Source organism: Magallana gigas, chromosome 3 (genome assembly GCF_963853765.1).
Source record: "Magallana gigas chromosome 3, xbMagGiga1.1, whole genome shotgun sequence".
Classification (NCBI taxonomy): domain Eukaryota; kingdom Metazoa; phylum Mollusca; class Bivalvia; order Ostreida; family Ostreidae; genus Magallana; species Magallana gigas.
In genome coordinates, this window is record NC_088855.1 from 59295802 (window position 1) to 59318850 (window position 23049).

At 31.1% G+C, this 23049-nt stretch overlaps 3 protein-coding genes and 1 long non-coding RNA gene across 8 annotated transcripts in view; all 4 read right to left on the reverse strand.

Moving 5' to 3' along the window:
- Nucleotides 1-1099: 1099 nt before the first annotated feature.
- LOC136269621 (uncharacterized) lies at nt 1100-4318 on the reverse strand. The gene is made up of 5 exons (XM_066077918.1): nt 4306-4318; nt 4075-4209; nt 2860-3109; nt 2665-2741; nt 1100-2135 (listed from the first exon to the last, which is right to left on the reverse strand). The coding sequence occupies exons 1-5, from the start codon at nt 4316-4318 to the stop codon at nt 1306-1308; spliced, it is 1305 nt and encodes a 434-aa protein (XP_065933990.1). The 3' UTR covers nt 1100-1305.
- A 386-nt stretch (nt 4319-4704) lies between these two features.
- Nucleotides 4705-5395, reverse strand: LOC136274178 (uncharacterized). 2 transcript variants are annotated; one of them, XR_010712497.1, is made up of 3 exons: nt 5126-5395; nt 4959-5046; nt 4705-4825 (listed from the first exon to the last, which is right to left on the reverse strand). It is a non-coding gene; the product is annotated as an uncharacterized lncRNA (long non-coding RNA). The 2 variants fall into 2 exon arrangements; XR_010712496.1 differs by having other exon boundaries at nt 4959-5033; nt 5126-5383.
- A 2167-nt stretch (nt 5396-7562) lies between these two features.
- The window catches only part of LOC105346374 (uncharacterized), a 28605-nt gene continuing 13118 nt past the window's right edge, over nt 7563-23049 (reverse strand). The window contains exons 1-6 of one of the 2 annotated variants that reach the window (XM_034483590.2): nt 11801-13960; nt 11623-11681; nt 10379-10513; nt 9192-9435; nt 9003-9079; nt 7563-8602 (exon numbers count right to left, since the gene is read on the reverse strand). In XM_034483590.2, the coding sequence (XP_034339481.2) occupies nt 7713-8602; nt 9003-9079; nt 9192-9435; nt 10379-10513; nt 11623-11681; nt 11801-11913 (1518 nt within the window). In that variant the 5' untranslated portion in view covers nt 11914-13960 and the 3' untranslated portion in view covers nt 7563-7712. Of the gene's footprint in view, nt 8603-9002; nt 9080-9191; nt 9436-10378; nt 10514-11622; nt 11682-11800; nt 13961-23049 lie in introns of those variants that run through there. The other variant, XM_066080651.1, reaches the window with a different exon arrangement.
- On the reverse strand, nt 15503-21736 carry LOC105333858 (uncharacterized). 3 transcript variants are annotated; one of them, XM_066080655.1, is made up of 5 exons: nt 21630-21736; nt 21455-21529; nt 21257-21318; nt 19282-19416; nt 15503-18076 (listed from the first exon to the last, which is right to left on the reverse strand). In XM_066080655.1, the coding sequence occupies exons 2-5, from the start codon at nt 21526-21528 to the stop codon at nt 17940-17942; spliced, it is 408 nt and encodes a 135-aa protein (XP_065936727.1). In that variant the 5' UTR covers nt 21529; nt 21630-21736; the 3' UTR covers nt 15503-17939. The 3 variants fall into 3 exon arrangements, with proteins under 3 accessions (XP_065936727.1, XP_065936726.1, XP_065936728.1); XM_066080654.1 differs by having other exon boundaries at nt 21455-21542; nt 21630-21730; XM_066080656.1 differs by having other exon boundaries at nt 21656-21727.

Here is a 23049-nt window from a genome sequence, read left to right on the forward strand (position 1 = left end):
TTGAAAAAATATTGATAATTCTTTTGTAATACAATGGCTATATATAATTAGAACAGTAGCAATTAATGCCATTTTGTTCTACGGCAAAGAAACAAAACCATATAATATGGACTAATTTTTTTGGATTTTCAGGTTGACAAGGCTTGCCACTCTTTCGATCTGGACAGAGAGCACGTGATCTTATTTTCGTTGATAGACTTTGTAAATTGTACACCATCTACCTGAATTCTAGAAAACAAAATCGTTCATCACATTTGTTCTGTTCTAGTATCATTCAGCTTAACGAGATCGAAGTGGATCTTTGTTCCGAATGTCAAACGCTCAGACTCTTAACATGCATCTCCAACAATTGAATGAGTTTCCTCTAAATAATCTTGGAAAGTCGTGTCACAAACTCATAAAACCACTTTTATACAAAGGACCAATTAAACCGAGCTTGATCCAAACGTTTATAAGTGCCTATACTGTCTAAACTTCTAGACTTTAACTAGTTTATAATTCTAAGGCAACTTTGTTTTGCACGGACAAAGGCTATTTATACGTTTCTAGAAGTAACTCTCATACAGTGCAAGTATAGCCCAATAGAACCGAAATACACGTACTAATGTACGAAACTATAACTTTCACAAGGAAAGTCACACAACCTCGCTGAAAAATGAGGTATTTAGAAGACTACATGGTATGTACATTGTACCGTCCTACTTTGATAAAGATATTCACTAAGATGAAGACAAAGGCACAGATTTATACATAGAGGTAAACTTCTTAATTATGGAATGTAAACACATTCATGAACATTATTTTTTCGTAAGTAACGTTTATATTTTATCTGCATACACAGCAAAAAGCACAGAATTTCTACTATGTTTCAGAAACATTCCCTTATCACTTCCGTATAATTACTAAATTTAGTACCACATGGTACGTTATTAATGCTTACAGTAGTGTAAAGTAGCCTTTCCTGTTCACAGGATGAAATTACATGTACACTACTGTCTCATGCTTAGCTAGATTGTAAGCATCTAGTTTACAAACTGACATTGACGACCACACCAACGTGTATCATGATCTAGAAAAATTACAATGTAACATGGAAGAATAAAGGATTCATTTTTATTTCTTTTGTTTGATATTTATTTTGTATTTATTGCATACCTATCATTCATCTTTTAAACTTTCAAAGAAATGTAACTTCTAACCAAACGTTTTCAAATAGAAAACAAGTCAATATTAATAATCTTTGATTCCTGCATCAGCATTCAGAGTGCAATGTTAATTTTCCCCGTACAATTATATGCCTTTTGATTAGAACTCGGGTATTTTTGCAATACTGTATGGTCTTGTGTTTGCCTGACCATGGTCTTCTCTTTTCCCAGGGGTATCAATGTCTAGTTGATTTACAGAATCTGCAACCACTTCACTTAAATCGTTGTCTGACAAGTTTTTTGTTTCAGAATGAGTGTTGTTCGGTAAATCTACTGTTTTACTTAAATCGTTCTCTGACAGTCCCCCAGCCATGCTGTATGGTCTGTTGTCACTCTGGGGGCCAGTCTGCTTGTCAGTGTCTATAAAATGGTGCGTGGTCTTTTCTGAAAGCTGATCTATTTCGACTTCCATTTCAAATTCTAATTTCTGTAAGCTATATTCCGTTAATAGACGATAAGCTTTGTCTTCCCCTTTTTCCATCTCGGTAAAATCGTTCGACGTATGTTTTGAGAGCGTCAGATTCTGACATTTCAAACCATCCTTCGGTCGGACTTCCTTACCAAGTGATTGCTCGCTCAAAAGGGAAACATATTCCTCATCACTGTAGCGAGTCAAACTTAGATTCCTCTCAGACCCCATGTCTGAAGATTTCACTTTCAGTTTGACGTGATCGTATTCATTTTTATTTATAGACTTTTGGTAAGTGTTCTGTTTTTCTGACTTGCAATGATGTTTGTCGGAGTCACACTTATGCATTGTGTTATACGATGTGTTCATACATGCACCCCCTGCGTTGGCTCCCCCGATGAACTGGGAATATCTGATCTCAGAGTACGGACTGTCGTCTTCTTCCTGTCCACATACTGGTGCTGCATTAACATTAGAGAGTTCAATGTCACCGGAGCCCTGAACCACTTCTTGTTGACGATCTGTAGAAATATTGAAACAGCTAATGAATTTAGAAAATGAGTATTTAAAGTCATAAACATGTATTTTGACTTTTCTTTTAATCATAGATTTGCTAATGTTTTTTCTTTGAAATTAATACGTGAAAAAAAAAACAAATCCATTGTAAAAGTATAATGATACATGTGCTTTAGAGATTGAGCTTGAATCTTGTCAATGAAAAAAAAACCCACAATACGATGATTTCATTGATCTAATATACCATTATTTAAAAGACTACAAACTTAGGTATACTGATCTACTACCTTCATTAACAACATCTCCTAATTACAATTGTAAATGTACATTGCTTTGATGTGACAAAAAGCTTTACCCATGTCATATAAGATGACTATCGTAAAGTATGCTTCTAAATTACGCAAATAAGTATTTCATCATGTATCTAAGGTTTTCATTTAACAGATGACATTCATGTAACATTACCTTCTAAAAAAATCTTTGTAGTTATGGAAATTGTTAAAAAAATCCAAAAACTATCTGAGTTAAACACACCTTCATTAACGCAAGGAAGAAACGCCTGTCTTATCCTTGAACCATTGGGAGAACTTCTGAACTTCCACTTCTTCTTCCTGAAGACAAACACAGAGCACAACGCTTTCGTCAAGAGGAACACAAACAATAAATATATCTATTTTTAAACTATTCGTAAAAACAAAATAACCCCAAAGAGTGTACGTCTAGACTTACCGCGAGTAGATAAAGAGAACACAACCAATAATACAGAGAGAGGACAATGAGCCAAGCACAGAAAACCCTAGGGTTGACAGGGGAGTGGCGTGATCATCGTGATCATCCTCGTAGTGAAAGTGTAGATTCTTTTTAATCGGTTTAATGCTTGGATGAGTAGACCCTCCACCAATACTAGATGCAGTGGCGATTGTCGATGGGTTGTGATATGAAGCTGTATCTGTAGCTGACGTAGTGACAGACAGGGGACCTTGGAGTTAATGAGCATAACATTTATTAAGCCGTCAGTTTCAAACTGTATAAAGCATAAACTGTTTGAAGTACATGTAGGATAAATGAATCCGTTCAATGTTTACAAGTACTTTTTCCTATGCAATATGAAACTTTCATTTGACTTGTTTATCGATAAATAAATGTTTTAATAGCTTAAAATGGTTTTTAAAATCTGAATAAAATTACTCTATTATGATATAAAGCATAATGCAATGAAGTTTATGTGAAATAGGCAAAACAATATGCAACTTTGGATAATTATAAAAAATTGATTTTAAAAAATATTTGATTCAATTTGAATATGAACAAAAGCTTCAGGGGGATTCAAACTTATTATATCTTCGGTACACAAGTCCAATACTTTAACCACCCTGAGCTTTAATGATATTCAACCATATCGATTGATACAAACTTTTTAACAAAACATTTAATTCGCCATTTTGGGACGTAGTGTCTTAAAAGATATGTCTTGAAATAGTGAGATACCTTAAAATAATTGGAACAAAGATTACCCTACCAAACAAAACGAACACGAGGAATGATAGCCGTTCGTCAAAACTGGTATTCTAAAAACTTTTTAGAGATTGCGTGTATTACAGAAACTTTAGATAATTAGACGAAAAATAGAGATATAGTACTTAGTTATTCTGAACTTTAAAAAGTGTATCATCAATGTACTTCTCAACAGCTAGTCATAGTAATTGTTGTCGGGACAGATTCATTCATACAAGGTTAATTTCATTGAAATATATATTTAATTCTTTATTACTTGCTGGTAATATAACTGATGGCCTATCATTAGATAGTTTGATTAAACTAAAAACCTTAGAAGATATGTCATTGACCAGTACTATCAAGTTCACAAATGAACTTTAGACACAACTTATAAAATTTCATGGACGTAAAATAATCAAGTCATACAATAGTTTAAAAAAATTATACCGATTGTCGTTATACAGCCAGTCACATGATGACACTCCGAGGCGACACACTCGCAGGGAGATTTACACAGACGTCCATAAAATCCAGAGGGACATGATGATTTACAATTTATTCCAAAGCTTCCGTAAGGACACTCTGTGAGAAATATAGAATAACATGATGCACAATGTAAAAGCTTTAAAAGATCGATGCTTAATTTAAAAGACATTTTTTAGAACGCGAGGAAATTACCACAACAACTCATTATAGTGATTAGCGACTAAATAACTTGCAAGTCATTGTATTGCTGTAATGTGATGTAGAGGTACATAACATATTGGTCTTACTTGTATCATAATAGAAAAGGGAATATTTGTTAGACTTTACTTTACAGCATTACAGAAAACAAAATAACTAGTTAAGTTCAGGAATAGTCATACTGTACTATCTTATGTAATATAAAAGTGAAAAAAAATCATATAGCAAACAAAGGTGATTTACAACGTTTTTGTGATTATTAAAATTTGAAAAGTTTGAACTTATATGATTATGAATTATTTCTCTGCAGAATATCATTCCCTTTTTTTTTATCAATATAAACCAAGGGTTTGACGCTAAAATGCATGTGCAACTCGTATTACATATGGTTACTTTCGATTTTAGTGATCTGATCATATTTATGAGCTATTAAAACATCATTACTAACTTACCTATACAGGTGTAATTATCTTCATTCAACTGCTGGTTGTAGCAGCACGGATATGGATGTGATCTTCATAATAAAATGATAAGGAGGTAATCCGTTTGCAAAATATTAACGTAAATTTTGAAAATATTTGCTATTTTGAAAAAAAAACTTTTAGTAATTATGAATTTGTAAACTTCATTGCTAGCTGATGACTTACTTTTTGCACTCCATTTGCTCTTCAGACCCACATATGATGAAAAGTGAAGTGACGCAGTACAAAATGTTTCTCATTCTAAAAACAATAGCTTTGTTTTTTTTAACATTGAAATGTTGCTTTTCAAAAATATAAACATGATTTAAAAACACATTTTGTAAATTAAATACCTTGTAAATACAGGGCAGGTATATGTCAGTATTTCCTTTGTTGATATACTGGACTCCATGAATAAAACTGAAGCATAACAAACACTATGCTGATCAGGAAGGAAATGAAAGCTCTCAGGACAGGGAAAATAGTTTTATTCTTGATACAGCAATTTTATCGTTTTTGTTTAATTTTTGACCTCTCAAGATATTATCAAGTAGTTATCTCATAAACGAATCAAATTCAATCGAATTTCAACTAAAAATATTGTAACTGTGGTACGTGTGATATAATTTATCCTTTTAAATCACGCCTATATGCAATTTTCAATTAAGGAGATAGTTTTGGCCTTATTTACATTGTATATGCATTGTTCGCATTGTTCATTATATGTATTTAGATTTTCAGATGATGCTTTATAAAAAAGCCTCTCGTTTTTATAAACATCAAGTGCTATTTTTTATTCTCTAAAACGCCTCTCAACGAAAGCAACAGTAGTTTCTACTGATAAATATTGTTTTGTTGTTTAACAGCTAAATCAATACACATTTTTCCAAAACAATTTGATTTATTGATATTAGACGTACATACAATCTAAACACTAGACTAAGTGATGATAATGTCAAAATTTCCAATCTTTAAAAGAATCACTTGCCTAAATGAAGGCAAATTACAGAGCTATCCTTCCAACGTAATGTCTATGCTGGAAAGACTAAATCATGGCCTAGCTTGTTCCCATCTCCTCTGACTGATATATAGATAAGTCTCTTGTAATCATACACGGAACGTAACATCGGATCAATTAATGGCTACACAGATCAATAGCCATGGTACCGTTCTCTATGGCACAATCATAGAAAACACGTTGGATAAACTTAGAATTAAGACGTTAAAAAGAGTATTTTATAAAGAAAATCTTCCCTCTGCTAAGCTTTCTAGATGAGATAATTGCAAACAATTTATGAACACTTTAACAATCTTTGCAAAGACTACTCCTTTCTTTGACAAACTTTGTGAAAAAGAGCATGACTACTTGAACATAAAAATAATGTTTAATCACATTTTTTCTACATCTAGTACCAGCTGAAAAAACCAACTAGCTTCTGATATAATTCTGAATCTATTATTTTGCATGAAAATAAAAGAAAATTGTAGAGGAATACGGTCCAAGTGTCTTGCAAGTTACATAATGGTTGATTAGCTAGAATATAGTTTAAAAAGCACGTGCTTAAAATGATGGGGTTGCATGTGTAAAACATTTGAATGGCTAAATCTCTGTCCTTCAGACGTAAAAATTATGTTCAACGCATCAACATGCAGTGAGTAATTAGCATTTTGTTTTATAATGTAGGTTGCAAAGTATTTTCAAACACAATAGCCGAATCTATAATGCAAACAAATTACGTAGTCCGCTTGAGTATCCGTAAAACGATAATAGCAAAACTCTTCATTTCTAACCAAATGTAATTTACACTTATTTCAGTTTATCTGCAAAAGTTTCAATAAAATGATATTGTGGAATCATCATTGTTCGTGGGGAACCAATGTTCGTGGCTTTCGTGGGTAAACCTTGTCGACGAATTTACATCCCCATGAACTTTTATAAAACCATGTGTTTAATATTTATTTACAAAACAGAACTTACTACCGACGAAATTACGTTCCCACGAACAAGGAAATTTTCGCCTTAAGACGAACATTAACCCCACGAATTAAATAGATTCCACATATCCTGTCTTTTTTTTCAGGGACCATCTAAAAATACTAGTATATTTTTCATATGAATAAGAAGGAAATTTGTCAGCACAAACCAAAAGATACCACTATTATAGCGCTTTTTCCTCAAATTTTAATATGTGATGATTAGTTATATCTTTTTTTTGCCTTATATGTAAAAAATAATAAATTTTATCGTGTGGTTTAAGTGAGGGTCATCTCAACATATCAAAATGCACTTAATTTCGCTACATCTAGAGTTATTACAAGTGTAAATTGGTAAAACAGATTCATTCAAAAGATAAGATAAATATTCCCAGGGCTCACATCCTTCTGCCTGTATACTCTGAAAGCTGTTATACAGCTGTTTTTTTCTCTTTAATTTTAATCCTTATTACGTACTCATTTAAATTCTCCATTTTATCATGACGTCATCAATGCACAATATCAATTTTCGAAACAAATAATTTGAACATTTTTATCTGTATTTTGCTTATTTTGTTCAATTTTATAGATAGTTTCCGCCAAAAATTCCGAAAAGGTATGAACATTAAAAGGTACATGACCTTTCTTGCAATTTTGTAGATTTGTTAATTAGTAGCCATCTAATTTACGAACATATATTAAAGACAGCACGCACTTAACACACGAAGTTTTTCAGCAAAATTAAAGCATTGAAGGAATAAGGAAATAACTTGTCTAATTTTATGTATTAATTGTTTGTATTAAAAACCTCTTACACAGAAATCTTTATTTATTCAAAACAAACGTTTTCAAATTGAACAGTCTTTAAAAAACTCAACCATTTTATCATTTTGTGTTAATATAATCACTATTAACAGTCTATTGATAGTTTTTGCTCCAGGTAAAAGGTATGCATTTTGATTTAAACTATGGTATTTTTGCAAAACTGTAAGGTCCTGTGTTTGACTGACAATTGTTTCCCACTCTACTTGTATCTTCTTTTTTTCCAGGGATATCGATGTTTATTGAGTTAACAGAATCATCTAATGCTTCACTTAAATCATTCTCTGACAAGTTTAAATTTTCAGAAAAATTAAGTTTTGATAGATTTGGCTGTGCTTCTGTTTCACTGTGTCTGTGGTCTGTTTCACTTAAATCGTTTTCTGGAAAACCCGTTTCACTTAAATCGTTTTCTGACAAACCCTCAGCCAAACTATATGGTCTGTCGTCACTCTGTGGGTCAAGCTGTCTGTCAGCGGCTACAGAATGGTGTTTGGTGTTTTCTGAGATATCTTTGTCAACTTCTTGTTTGAATTCTAATTGTAAACTGTTTCCTGTTAATTGACACTGGGGTTTGCTTTCTTTTTCACCCATTTTGTTGCAATCTGACATCTTGGTTTTGGGAAGAGTCACATTGTGACATTTTGAACCATCCGTCGGTCGGACTTCATTTCTAAGTGATGGCTTGTTCATGAGGGAAACGTATTCCTCATCATTGGAGTGTGGTACACTGAGATTCCTATCAGACCCAATGTCTGAAGATTTCACTTTCAGGTTTACGTGATCGTATTCATTATTAATCATAGACTTTTGGTAAATGTTCTGTTTTTCTGACTTGTCATGATGTATGTCTGAGTCATGCATGACACATAACGATGTGTTCATACATGCTCCGACTGTGTTGGCCCCCCCGATGAACTGGGAATATCTGATCTCAGAGTACGGACTGTCGTCTTCTTCCTGTCCACATACCCGTGTTCTATTAACATTAGAGAGTTCAATGTCTTCGGACTCCTGGATCAGTTCTTGTTGAGGATCTACAAAAATATAGATACAACTAGGAGATTCAGAGAAATGAAATTCAGAATCATTAACATATATTTTGCGTGATTATTTTCAAATATATATAGTTTTGATGATTGTTTATAACTGTACAAGTCATAAGAAAATGAAACGTATTTATGGTAACATTGAATTGTGCATTCTATTTGACAGTTCACTGAGAATATATCGTAACGTTACAAGCGTATTTTATCTAAACAATGATAAAACATTTATCTCCAGGACACCTTAATATTGCTGCATATAGAAATCAAAATCTGCATTTTTATAATAGTTAAGGTTATTTTAATTTAAGAACTGGAACGTTTAAACCTGAAATAAAACTGTTGAGTTTGGAAATTGTTTAAAGAATGAAATTATTTGGTTTAAACCCACCTTGATTAAAGCAAGAAAGAAAAACCCGTCTTATCCCTGAAAAGCGTTGAGTACCTATGAACGTCAACTTCTTTTTCCTAAGATACACACAAAATACAACAGTTTTGTCAAGAGAATTACAAGTTATGCGACATATTTATCCTTAAACTACTGTTGAAGATGTGTGTAACATCAACAGTGTAAACTTACTGCGAGGGTATAAAGAGAATACACCCAATGATACAAAGGGAGGACAATGAGCCAAGCAGAATAAACCATATTGATGGCACTGGAGAGGTATGATCGTCCTCGGTGTGAATGTGACGATCCACTACTCTGAGCTTGGTGTCTTGATAGGTAGACACTTCACCAGTTACATTGGCGATTGTTGATAGTTGAAGTAACTCGGTTTGGGCTGTTACACTTTTTATCGATATTGTGCCAGAATTGGTGTCTAAAAATCAATATGATTTATGTACATTAGATAGAAGTACAAAATGAAACAAATGAATTCAAACAATAAAAGGGGCATTGTCAGAATTTGATTTAGAGAATAACAAGTATTACAATATTTGAATATGAAATGCTAAATATTTATAATGTAATACCGAGTTATAATATTGACATCTGTGAATATAACGTTCGACATTCTTTGATATAGGTAAACATGGCTTCGGCCATGCTTTTGTTCTTAAGATATGCATGGGAAAACCAACCAACATTCCATTCAGACTGGATTATAATTGAAATTTAAAGATGACATGAATTTACAAAAGCATTTGGTCGCTTTGTCAGTAAATGAAAGCTATTAAAAATATAAAAACGTGTATATTATTTTTAAAAAATTCAAGATATCTGCACATATCTTGCACAGATAGCACTGTCCCACTTCGCGTGCACATCGAACACGTGTGTTGTTCGTACAAAGTGCATACTATCTACAACATATTGTTGGACTGCACATCATATAACATAGTAAAGAAGTGATAGTTAATCCAAGAAAATTGTTCTTTATTTTACTTTAAACTAGATATTCAAGGTTTCATCCACACCTTTAAAATACCCACACATGTAACTTTAAAGAAAGTTTGTTCAAATTGTGATTATGCCCCTTTAACTAAATGTTAATAATAACTACATTGAGACAATTTTATTTTAATAATTTACTTCAAATGAATGACTCGATTTCTTCACAGAAAAACAAGAGAAAGACTGTTCATTGTAAGATTTCTACACACGACGCCTAAAATTGTTATTTAATACCAAATGTTTAATAAATGGCTATTTAATCATTTCCTTACGTTCGTTGTAAACTTTTTTATTATATAAAAACACTTTATAAATGCTTGCATCAAGCAGAGTAAGCAGTACAGTAAAAATTTGAGGTGAAAAGGTACCATTGGTCGTTTCACAGCCAGTCACGTGATGGCACTCCGAGACGTTACACTCACAGATAGATCTACACAGACGTCCATAATATCCAGTGGGACAGGATGATTTACAATTAATACCAAAGCTTCCGTAGGGACATTCTGCAAAATAGAGAAAAAGGTAAATGTTTTAAAATGTAAAATTAAAATTGAGAACATGAATGACACGTGAGTTACATGAGTAGCACATTGTTCTCATTACAGTGATAAACACAGAAGACTCTATCTAGTATTCCAACCATGAAGAATTTGGAGGACACTGAATATCTGTTATTACATTAACAATGATGCACGATATAACCTTTATCATTAATCTTTTTTTTCAGACAGGTTTTTTTTTTATGAAATTAAGCAAGAAGAACAAAATTGTAATCGAAACGCGCATTATTGCAGCAGAACACTTGAGTTAAAGACACTTTAATATAAAAAGATCGTTATTATCTAATTCTTCCTTGTTAATATATTGTAGAAACTATATCAATTAAGTGTTTAACCAGTTATTTATAACACACATAAACATCAATAATTTTACATAATCAGGAACCATTCTATAGATATTTCCTATTTCCTGTACACTTGAATTTAAAATTATAAAAAATCGTTATATTGTATAAGTTTGTAATGAGCCATTTCATGGTTTAAACCTTTTTAAATAGTGTCATAATGGCGTAAAATATGTATTGTGAAATCATTAAAATTCTTGTTGGCTTAATTTTCATTGTATTTGTTGGTTGGTAGCCCTCCATTACGAAATAACACCCTCGACAAAAACAACAATTTTACAAACAGATAGTTTGCAACTGAAACTAAAAACCAATGAATCCATGAAATAACACATGGATGAGCACACAACCAGAAATCCACGAAAATTGGTCTATACAAATTTAAATGATTTCCAAGTATATCAGTACACTTGTCTTCACATTTAATATGTGTATATCTTATTGTTTTCTATTAACATGTGGCAAAGTCGTCCAAATTAGTGTTCATGGTGATAGAAAATTGCAATTATGAGGAATAAATTCAATGTATGATTTTATCTCTCATTAAAAGGTTAACCGTTTTGATATTACTCCTTTAGTATTCTTAATGATTTAAGGATTTAAACGTCATATTGCAATGGTATAATTTAGATAGTCCTGCTGATCAATGTGACAAAGTTTTAAGTGACTTTTAAACTAAAGTATGAATAACAATCATAATGTACTTACCACTACAGCTGTTGTTAGCTTCATTAAGGTATTGGTTGACGCAGCAAGGATTGGCTAATCTTTACATTTAAAGTATATAAGTATATGTTAGACTTGTAAAAGTAGTTGGTATTTTAAATATAAGTTATTCTAAAAGTAATTTAAAAATCATTCACAAGATATAATACCTGATACATACTTGTTGCACTCCAAGTTTTCCTTTGTATGTCTGATGAACAAGAACAAAGTGCCATAATACAAAATCATCCTACAGAAAATTAAACTGTTTGCTGTCATTGTTTTGTAAAACATATTTTAAAAAGGAAGTTTTATATAATAAATACATTTTAAGCACATTATTTCATATGTCGGTCGGCTGGACGCAACGAATCAAATTTAACTAAAATGAACAGGAAGGAAATGGAAGCTCTCATGACTGGAAAAATAGATACACAAAATTAACTTAATTAGTCATGTGATTACTGAGCTAAAATAAATAAATTTTAAATACAGACGTCCGTTTAGTTTTTGATATTTTTACAAACTAATCCATCAGTTCATACCGTTGGTTTTTAGGATAATTGCGTTTGATCCAGTATTTGAGCTTGGTTCATGTGCCATTAGTTAATAAGTCTAGAAAATTTGTTTATTTTTGCTGTATTTTTTTTTTCAAAAATTTAACTGAACATTAAATGGTATACAAGCGTTCTAATATATAGTAATCAAATGGACGGCTAGGCTATTACAATAACTTTGATCTGATATCTGTGTGTTTTATCGCCATAAATATATAAATTGTCTCATTTGTTTTTAAAATTTAAAAAAAAAACATAAGAGAAACAAGGATGGCTAGTGTTAACATATGTTTATAAAAGTGGAATATAAATATTTTCAAATGTTTGGTCAATGAAAGAAAAGTCAATGAATTTCTAATGCATAGGGTCTCAAATTCACACAAAACGTTTTTAAAAATTTGAGCAGCAACCTTACCTCTGCAAAGACATTGCAATGCACCAAACACTTAATATATGTTTAAATCTGGATGAATTTCAACGAGCTTTTAGGAGATGATGACAATGCACAAAACCACTCAATAATTTAATTTCTTTATATCTTTTTTTTTAATTCCAATGCCATTTTCAACAAATTAGTTTTTTTTTAAAGAGAATACAAATGAATTGAGGAATTTACCCTGTTAATCATTTATACCCCTTGTCGTTTACAAAAAAATATTTACTCAATAACTCAAAAAAATAAATAAATTTGTTAAATAACCGATTATCCAAAGTATTCTGTATCCTTGTTATGTTTAAAGCAATACACACTATAATTTATGTCAGTTTCAAAGACATTGAAAATGCCTTTATTAAATTAAATTATTTATGTTGTTAATCACATTTATTAATTCAATCACATTCGTAGATATAATAATGTTTTCATTCTTTTTTCCTGCCAGGAAAGGAATTGCGTTTCTGTTTTCCCTTATATGTGTCAGTTCGTTCGAGAGCTATACAATTATATTTGGTGTATTTAGAAATATCTTTTAAACTTTTCTTGATATATATACATCATGTTTTTTTTTATTTGAAAATAATAATGATAAACTTTGTGTATCAATTCATGTACTCTCTGCTTATATACACAAAACCATCAAATTGGCTTCAACAAAAAAGATTATGTATAATCATTTGATAGGAAATTAGAGATTATTTTTATTATGTAAAGAATTCATCATATCTAAAACTTTCTCTTTTTTCTATTTCTTTCAATTCTTGTTCTATTCTTTCTTTCTATTAATTTAAACGAAAACCTCTCTCGCTATCTATTTTTGTAATCTTTCCATATAAACACAAAACCATCATCAAATTGACGGTTTCATATTGTCATTTTTTTCATTTAACAAAAAACATGTTAAATATTATCATTAAGTAAAAATATGAGATACGATTTTTTATATGTAAAGGACTCATCAAATCTAAAACTTTCTTTTTTGAATCAATTTTGTTTTGCTTTCGTTCAATTCTTCCATTCTCTTAATCGTACCCAACATATTACTCAAGTATGTTAAAAGTTCTTGGTCATACCAACAATTGATTCTTTTAATTTTGTATACGCTTTGTGTAATAATAAAATAATGCGTATCATTCCTCCCTCCCACCAAATATAAAGTTACACAAAAAATCATTTACCAAAGTAGACCTGTTAAGCTTTTGTTGCATAAGGAATCAATAAAGCAAAATTAGTGCAATGCAAACACACAGAAAAGAAACATTTAATAAAAAAAACCTCTGCTACTGTTGATTGATAAAATACAATGTTATTATAAGAAACAATTGATGTAATGGGAATCATGTATTTTGCTCTTTATATGTTTTCCAGGGACGTTCCATATTTGAAAAAAAATAATCATTTTTGGTATTTGCTTCAGTGTTATGGTATCACTTAAACATCAAGTTTCAGGAGAGACTCTGTTTCTACATGTGTCCCTAGCTAAAGATTTATGTCCTTGGATATCAATATGTACATTAATTGATTGAAAACTAATATTTTAATCAAGATAAGCGGTTTCCTCCATAGAACTTACGAAAAGATGACTTCAAGCGAAACTGTTGATAGTCCTGTTTTATCAACTTGTTTTTCAGTAGCTTTACATCGTCCTTGAAACTGTTTTACGAAGAGCATGCCATTGTATATCGAATCAACTGAGAGACAAAAACACCATATGCAGATGATGAAGGTATAATGTTAGGGAAAGTTGACAATAGAAAAATTGAAGTCATCGCGTTTATCATAAAGTTTTGATGTTAAGTTACAATCTATGTCCTTGTCCAGTAAAATATCCAAATATGAAACAGATGCTGCAGACTCTGTGGTATATTTCATTTCAAGTTCACTGGGATATATTGAGTAAGTATGGAAATAACAATTTTTAATTGATAATACGTCGTCCATCAATCTGAATGTTGAGTTGAAGGCCACAGCGAGTGATGTATTTTTTTGACGTACAAGTGTTTGAATAAATTTTGCTTCATAAGAATACCAAAATAGATCTGCTAACAATGGGGCACATTTGATACCCATGGGAATTCCAACTGATTGTTGGAGAACTTGATTTCCAAAAACTACATAGACGATGTCTATCAGAAACTCAAGCATCTTTTTAATGTGAAAAAAACGTGATTTATTTTTAACTATCACGTGACACCATGGCACCGCAGCTTCAAGGATCGAGTTGATTCCGAAGTAGAAAAATAATATCTTAGTGAACACATTCAATTGGTAATAATATTCAGCACTGTTTTTGTAAAAATAAACTGTTAAATAATAAATTAATCATAATTTTGACGGTCATTAATTTCGGAGTAGCCTTAACCTACTTGCACATCATGTGTATGCCCTCCTTATTCGAATTATTGACGTCCAAACTTTGAAAACATTTAAATGTATTTAATTTCATGAGAGTAGTTTTACTTTTGATATTGAAGGAAACCTCTCAAACAGTTTGTTGATATGAAAAGCATTTGTTGAATTGACACACCAACTGATAGACCAGTTATCAGATGATTTATAAATGAGGACTATGTTTTATATCTGTCAACTTTTATTGTGTGTTTTTATGACAAATTATTGTTTATTTTAATATCATCAATGTATAAGCAACCAATGCTAATCAACAGAAAAAAATGAATATAAGACATGGTAAACATGCGCGGATCCAGAAAATATTTCCAGGGGGGGTCCGAAGGATAATTGTGTTTGCCAGGGGGGGTCCGAGGCATATTTTCGCGATAATTTTACTATGTAAATTTAATAAATTTTCATTTTCCAGGGGGGGGTCGGGACCCCCCCGACCCCCCCTCTAGATCCGCGCATGGTAAATGTTTCAAAGTTAAATAAATCTTTTATAATGTCAATTGATATTTATATATATATATTCATCCTGGGTATATTTCTTTAATATTTTTTGTTATTAATCAAAGACTTTGAGCATCTCTGAAAAAAATCTTTTCACAAAAATACTTCAATTCAAATTAAAAAAAACATACATGTAAAATGTGGAAATACGTGTTTAGAACAATTGAATTTAAGGTAAAAATCTGATAACTACTTATCATTAACAAGTTTATTTAAGGACAACGAACTCATCTTAATATGATATATTGAAAAACATAGATGTGGCACAAACGTCAACACAATAACTGCATCAATTACAGGGCGTCGGATACTCTTCTTGTCCTGGTTTAAAATCGTGTCCCTTTATAATCCACAACTTCTGCCAATTCTGCAAGTAAAAAAACAAGGTGCAACAAACGGCACATATAATGAAGCAGATGATCATTTAAAAAATCAATTAAATGAACTTAATATTTGAAATAACAATTATACATAGTATTTAAAAATCTTTAAGGGTTTATGCTTATACTGAATTGCTTCATTTTCAAACAATAAATAAGTCTATATACATACTTCCTTGTTTTGAACACAACGACGTTGAAAAGGAAATCTGGTATCATTCAGCATGGAAAACATAGCGAGATTTTTACGTTCAATTAATTAAAATGGGAAAAACGTAACATCAAAGCGTCCTTGTGTCTTCCGACAAAACAGGCAAACACCGGCAATAAATGGCCATACATACTAACAGATCTAGAAGACGTTTGCATATTCTTAGTGCTTACAATAGTAACACTATGCAACACTTAACGTAAATAAACACTCAAACTGACTAAACACGTTCGATTGGTATAACTAACTAAATATAATGATATTAACAAAGTTGAAATTTATAAACTGAATGACAGAAATCTGCACGATTCAATTTTAATTTGACTAAATAATGACCTTTTTACATATAGGAATATGTATTCTTATAGCTTTTGAAATATATTTAAAGTTTGGTCTTAATTAAAACCATATTTAATTTTATTTCTTGTGATAAAAATGTTAGATTGTGTATTTTTGTCTTTAATTATTTGATTGAATTTAAATACATGAAGTGTTATCAACCAACCTGATTATCAGGTCATCATATACATGTATATAAAAGAATTAAGAGGCTGTCCAAGCAAATAACAGGCAGATATATAAGCATTCGTCGCACATCAATTTTCACGAATGGTTTTTATTTTTCCTTCAAAATATTTTCCTTGCATTCCCTTTTGACCCATTATGGTAATTATTTGTTTCAAAAAATAATTTAAGGGGTTATTTGGACGGGAAAAAAAAATTTCATTCGCTTATATAAATCATTGAAACCATGTACTAAACTGTAAGCCTTCACACCCAATACATTGTTTTGGTGAAAATTAGTACTTGTGATTAATAAAAATAATATTTTGGCTGTTTATTAATAAAATCAAATTAGTGGGAAAAGATTGCGTTAAACCATTATAGAGAAGTTTATTTTTTCAATATCGATGCAGGTGACCTCGATGAACTGACCTCAATCATAAGAAGATGCTCCATGAACTGACCTCGATCTATTGATGTTGCATAATAGTAGCTAGGAAGACGGCTTGATTTATAAACAAGGTTACGTTATTATGCGACCTCAATAGCAAGTTATGGCATTTAATGTTTTTCAGTCGCATTAAATTATTTTAATACAACTCTTTCTTTGTATACGTGTTAATGCTCTTTAAATAAGAAGAAGAAGATATATTAACATTTAATAATTACGTTAAAAATATAAAACTAGACAAGGAGTTTACGAACGGCTTTTCCCAAATTCATTTCAAAATTAAATTTGTTGACGGTTTATAATGATGAAATTATGATGTAAAGATTCAAAATATTCTATATTTTGTAAAAATACAGTACTTTTTAAATTATTTTACAAAAAACTGATCATGTTGATTGCTTCTAGCTATTAATAGATCATTATTGCCGATCATTCCTTTAAAAGGAATACTTGTTTGTACATGCTGCTAATCGGCAATGATAAAATTCACGTATGTTTTACTCACCATTTCAATGAAAATATTACCTCTGGTTAACTCGATTTCGTCAGTAATCGACATAACACCAACTCACCACGAGAATTAAAAGTGTTTTTGTGTATTCGAATCTCACTTGTTTAAATGGATAACGATTTAAATTGCTCTGTTTTACTCAATCAGAAATGTAGCTGACACTTGAATGTTAAGCCGCTCAGTCTAAATTTCTAATAAACTTAATAAAAGGCAATGTTTAAAATAATTTAACACACTCATTATAATAAAAATTAAGTAAGAACTGAATTTTGATAAGGTATATTCTAATAAGAAAGCAAGATTTGTTGTCGTTTATATACTGTTGTGTATTAATACTGTCTCCATGTGAACATATTAGCACCTTGCTCATTCAATTCTGTAGGAATAGTCGTTAAGTTTACCTTGAGTATGTTTTTCTTTAGCGTTCGTACTCAGTGTATTCATGAAGTTGCTAACTGTAGGCTCTGTTCGTAAAGTTTCTTTTGGTTTAACACTTGATGTTCCTTGTGTAATGAAAAACATTGTCTGAACAACACAAAAAAATCCCTCAAATGTAGTATTTATGCCTCAATGACATCCCTTTTCATAAAAAAACTGAGCCAAATGGATTCTCTTTTGTACAAAAACATAAAACTCATGTGAAGTTTATATATTCGAGGTGTATTTTTCAGGCTTGCCTTAAAGTCGTGAGAAGTTACAATTGATTTAATTTCAATTATTATTTTTATTATAGTAAATACAGAGCAGAAGACTCCAACTATAAGGAATTCGGCGGACACATTATCAAAACATCTTTTTAGTATTTCAAACTTCGCGTGATTGTAATTAGGATTAGGCATATATGACAAAACCAAAACTTAAAAGGAAAATAGAAAATTATACATTTTTTACCATTATAGAAATAAAGTTATTAAAAAACAATATGGGCTTCATTACAACACAGCAGTTCAGAAAATAATAGTCATCTAAATTCTTTATATCTATTTATAAGTTCATAAATATTCATGTTACACTGAAAGTTTTCTTGATCTTGTTTTTTTTTTAACTACAAAATATTTGTATATGAACAAAATCTTCAGGGGGATTCAAACTCATTATCTTCGGTACACATTTTAGTCCGATACTTTAATCACTGAGCTTTAATGATATTCAACCATATCGATTGATACAAACATTTTAAACAAAACATTTAATTCGCCATTTTGTGACGTAGTGTTTTAAAAAGTATAAGTCTTAATAAAGTAAGATACCTTAAAATAATTGGAATAAAGATTCCCCTACCACACAAAGAGTACACGAGGAATGATAGCCGTTCGTCAAAACTGGTATTCTAAAAACTTTTTTGAGATTGTGTGTATTACAGAAAGTTTAGATAATTAGACGAAAAATAAAGATCTAGTACTTAGTTTTTCTGAACTTTAAAAAGTGTATTATCAATGTATCTCTCAACAGCTAGTCAAAGTAATTGTTGTCGGGACAGATTTATTCATACAGTGTTTATCTCATTAAAATATATATTTAATTCTTTACTATTTGCTAGTAAGATAGATTATGGTTTGTTATTAAATAATTTGATTAAACCAAAAACCTTAGAAGATGTGTCATTGAGCAGTACCATCAAGTTCACAAATGAACTTTAGACACAACTTATAAAATGTCATGGACGTAAAAAAATCAAGTGATACAATAACTTAAAAACAAGTGATACCGTCTGTCGTTATACAGCCAGTCACGTGATGGCACTCCGAGGGGTCACACTCACATGGAGATTTACACAGGCGTCCATAAAATCCAGAGGGACATAATGATTTACAATTCCAGCCAATGCTTCCGTTGGGACACTCTGTGAGAAATATAAAAAACAAATTAACATGATGCACAATTTAAAAGCTTTAAAAGATCGATGCTTAATTTAAAAGAACATTTTTTAGAACGCGAGCAAATTACCACAACATCTCATAATAGTGATTAGCGACTAAATAACTTGCAGGTCATTGTATTGCTGTAATGTGATGTAGAAGTACATATCATGGTCTTACTTGTTTATCATAATAGAAAAGGGAATATTTGGTAGACTTTACTTTACAGCATTACAGAAAACAAAATAACTAGTTAAGTTCAGGAATAGTCATACTGTACTATCTTAATGTAATATAAGAGTGAAAAAAATTATATAGCAAACAAAGGTAACTTACAACGTTTTTGTGATTATTAAAATTTGAAAAGTTCGAACTTAATGAGGCCGAGTACAGAACGAGTACGCACTCTTTCGCGCAGCGTTTCATTTGTATTGTGACGTCATCTTTTTGCTTTGTTGATGCCATGGCGTGATAGTTTCAACTGCAGATATTCAGCGAAATTTGTTGAAAATAGCTCATTTGATGCATAAAATTGAATTTTTTGTGTGGAATAAACATAAAAGTCTCAAAGAATAAGCTATATTTGGGCTCGGGTCGAAAACGTGAAGAAGGTTCAGCAAGCCTAGTCCTCTGTCACGTTTTCTTATCCCGCCTAAATATAGATTAATTCATATATTTCAAAACAGTAACCATATATTTTATATTTTATATTAATGACCCTTGATATATGATGTTATTTATTTATTTATTACTTAAATATGTCTGAATGTTGTAATAATACTATGAAGATCGCCATTTCCGCCTTTGTTAAATAAAAAATAGCCATAATCCGACAAATCTGGGAAATTGGGCATACAAAAAACAACTTTGATAAGACCCCTGGAACAAACCAGGAGGTAAAAGGTTTTTTTTATTTGACCATTTGATGCCTTTTAGCAATAAGTTTAATATGTAGAACAGAAAAAGAAATCCCTTGGGCAGAAGTTTAAAAAAATGTAAAAAATGTGCAAAATTGGTACATTTCAAGCAAAATCCCATAGGGTCCTATGTTAAAAATTAACAAACTTTGAGATGACCCCTTAAACAAAGGGTGTGGTAAATGCCTTATTTTTTAATCTTAAAATAATAATTATATCAGTGGAAATTCATATAAAAAATTTCATTCAAAAATCTAGGGCAGAACAAATTAGACCCGGCCTCGTTAAGGTCGGACGACACCGACCTCGGTAATCTTTTTTGTATCTCCTCGTAATAAAGAGTTCCAATAAAAAATATAAATTTTATAATTACTTTAAAAATGATCAAAATTTACTTGGGTTTGGTTATGTGTATCGATGGTCTAGTGGTTAGAATCGTGGCCGCACACTGCCAGAAGCGTATAGGTTCTAGAGGTCGTGAGTTCAAAGCACCGCTCCGGCGGAGATATAGTTCTATTATAATGAATTTTGCTGAGCTGTAGATGTATTTATTTTTATATCAGCAATTCAAGTATATTTTCAGGAAGATTATATAGGAAATTGCATACTCTAGTATTTTGCAGAAATGCCTGGTAAGGTACCCTAATTTTTTGCAAGAAAGCTTGTCAAAGTAGTAGTAAACTATTAACAAATTCCTGGAAAAAGTTATCTAAAAATGAGGAACGTGTCGTCTGACCTTAAATGATTATGAATTTTTTATCTGCAGAATATCATTCACTTTTTTTTATCAATATAATCTAAGGTTTTGACGTTAAAATGCATCTACGACTCGTATTACCTATGGTTACTTTCCATTTTAGTGATCTGATCATATTTATGAGCTATCAAAACATTATTACAAACTTACCTATACAGGTGTTATTATCGTCATTCAACTGCTGGTTGTAGCAGCACGGATATGGATGTGATCTTCATAATAAAATGATAAGGAGGTAATCCGTTTGCAAAATATTAACGTAAATTTGGAAAATATTTGCTATTTTGAAGAAAAGAAACATTTTAGTAATTATGAATTTGTAAACTCCATTGCTAGCTGATGACTTACTTTGTGCACTCCATTTGCTTTTTAGACTCACATATAATGGAAAGTGAAGTGAGGCAGTACAAAATGTTTCTCATTCTAAAAACGATAGCTTTGTTTTTTTAACATTAAAACATTGCTTTTTTTTTTTTTTTTTTTAAATAAACATTATTTAAAACACATTTTGTAAATTAGATACCTTGTAAATAAAGGGCAGGTATATACCAGTATTTTCTTTGTTGATCGACTGGACTCGGCGAATAAAGCTTAGGCATAGCAAACGCTATACTGATCCGGAAGGAAATGAAAGCTCTTAGGACTGGGAAAGTAGGGTTTTGTTTTTAACATTTCAAGATATTCTCAAGTAGTTATCTCAAAACCGAATCAAATTAAATCGAATTTCAAATAAAAATATTGTAACTGTAGTACTTGTGATATCATCTATCCTTTTAAATTATGCCTATATGCAACTATCACTTAAGGAGAGAGTTCATGCCATATTTATAGGCAATGTTCATTATATGTATTTAGATTTTCAGATGATGTTCTATAAAAAAAGCCTCTCGTTTTTATTAACATCAGGTGCTATTGTTTATTTTGAAAAGACTAAATCATGGCCTAGCTTGTTCCGATCTCCGCTCTGACTGATATATAGATAAGTCTCTTGTAATCATACCCTGGAACGTAACATCGGATCACTTAATGGCTATACAGATCAATAGTCATGGCACCGTTCTCTTTGGCAAATTAATAGAAATACACGTTGAATAACGTAGAATTAAGACGTTAAAAAGATTATTTCAAAAAGTAAATCTTACTTCTGCTAAGTTTTCCAGATTAGATAACTGCAAACAATTTATGAACACACTAACAATCTTAGCAAAGAGTGACTTCTCCTTTCTTTGACAAATTTTGTGAAAAAGAGCATCACTTCTTGAATTATAAAAAGAGTGTTTTATCAGATTTTTTTTCTACGTCTAGTACCAGCTGAAAAAAACCCGGGTATCAGAGTTTGATATGTGAACACCTGGCCATCAACATTTTATCTTTAAAATAATCAAATAACAGGGTTTTTATATACAATTCGTTTGATTTTTTATCCTCAGACGGATTTTAAAACTTTTAATATGATTCTGAATCTATTATTTTGCATGAAAATAAAAGAAAATTGTAGAAGAATTCCCAAGTGTCCTGCAAATTACATAATGGTTGATCAGCTAAAATATAGTTAAATAAGCACGTGCTTAAAATGATGGGGTTGCATGTGTAAAACATTTGAACAGCTAAACCTCTGTCCTTCAGACGTAAAAAATATGTTCTACGCATCAGCATGCAGTGAGTTATTAGCATTTTGTTTTGTATTGTAGGTTGCAAAGATTTTTCAAACACAATAGCCGAATCTATAATGCAAACAAATTACGGAGTCCGCTTGAGAATCCGTAAAACGATAGTAACAAAACTCTTTATTTCTAACCAAATGTAATTTACATTGATATCAGTTTTTTTTGCTAAGTTTCAATAAAATGATATTGTGGAATCATCATTGTTCGTGAGGGACCAATGTTCGTGGCTTTCGTGGGTAAACCTTGTCGACGAATTGACATCCCCATGAACTTTTA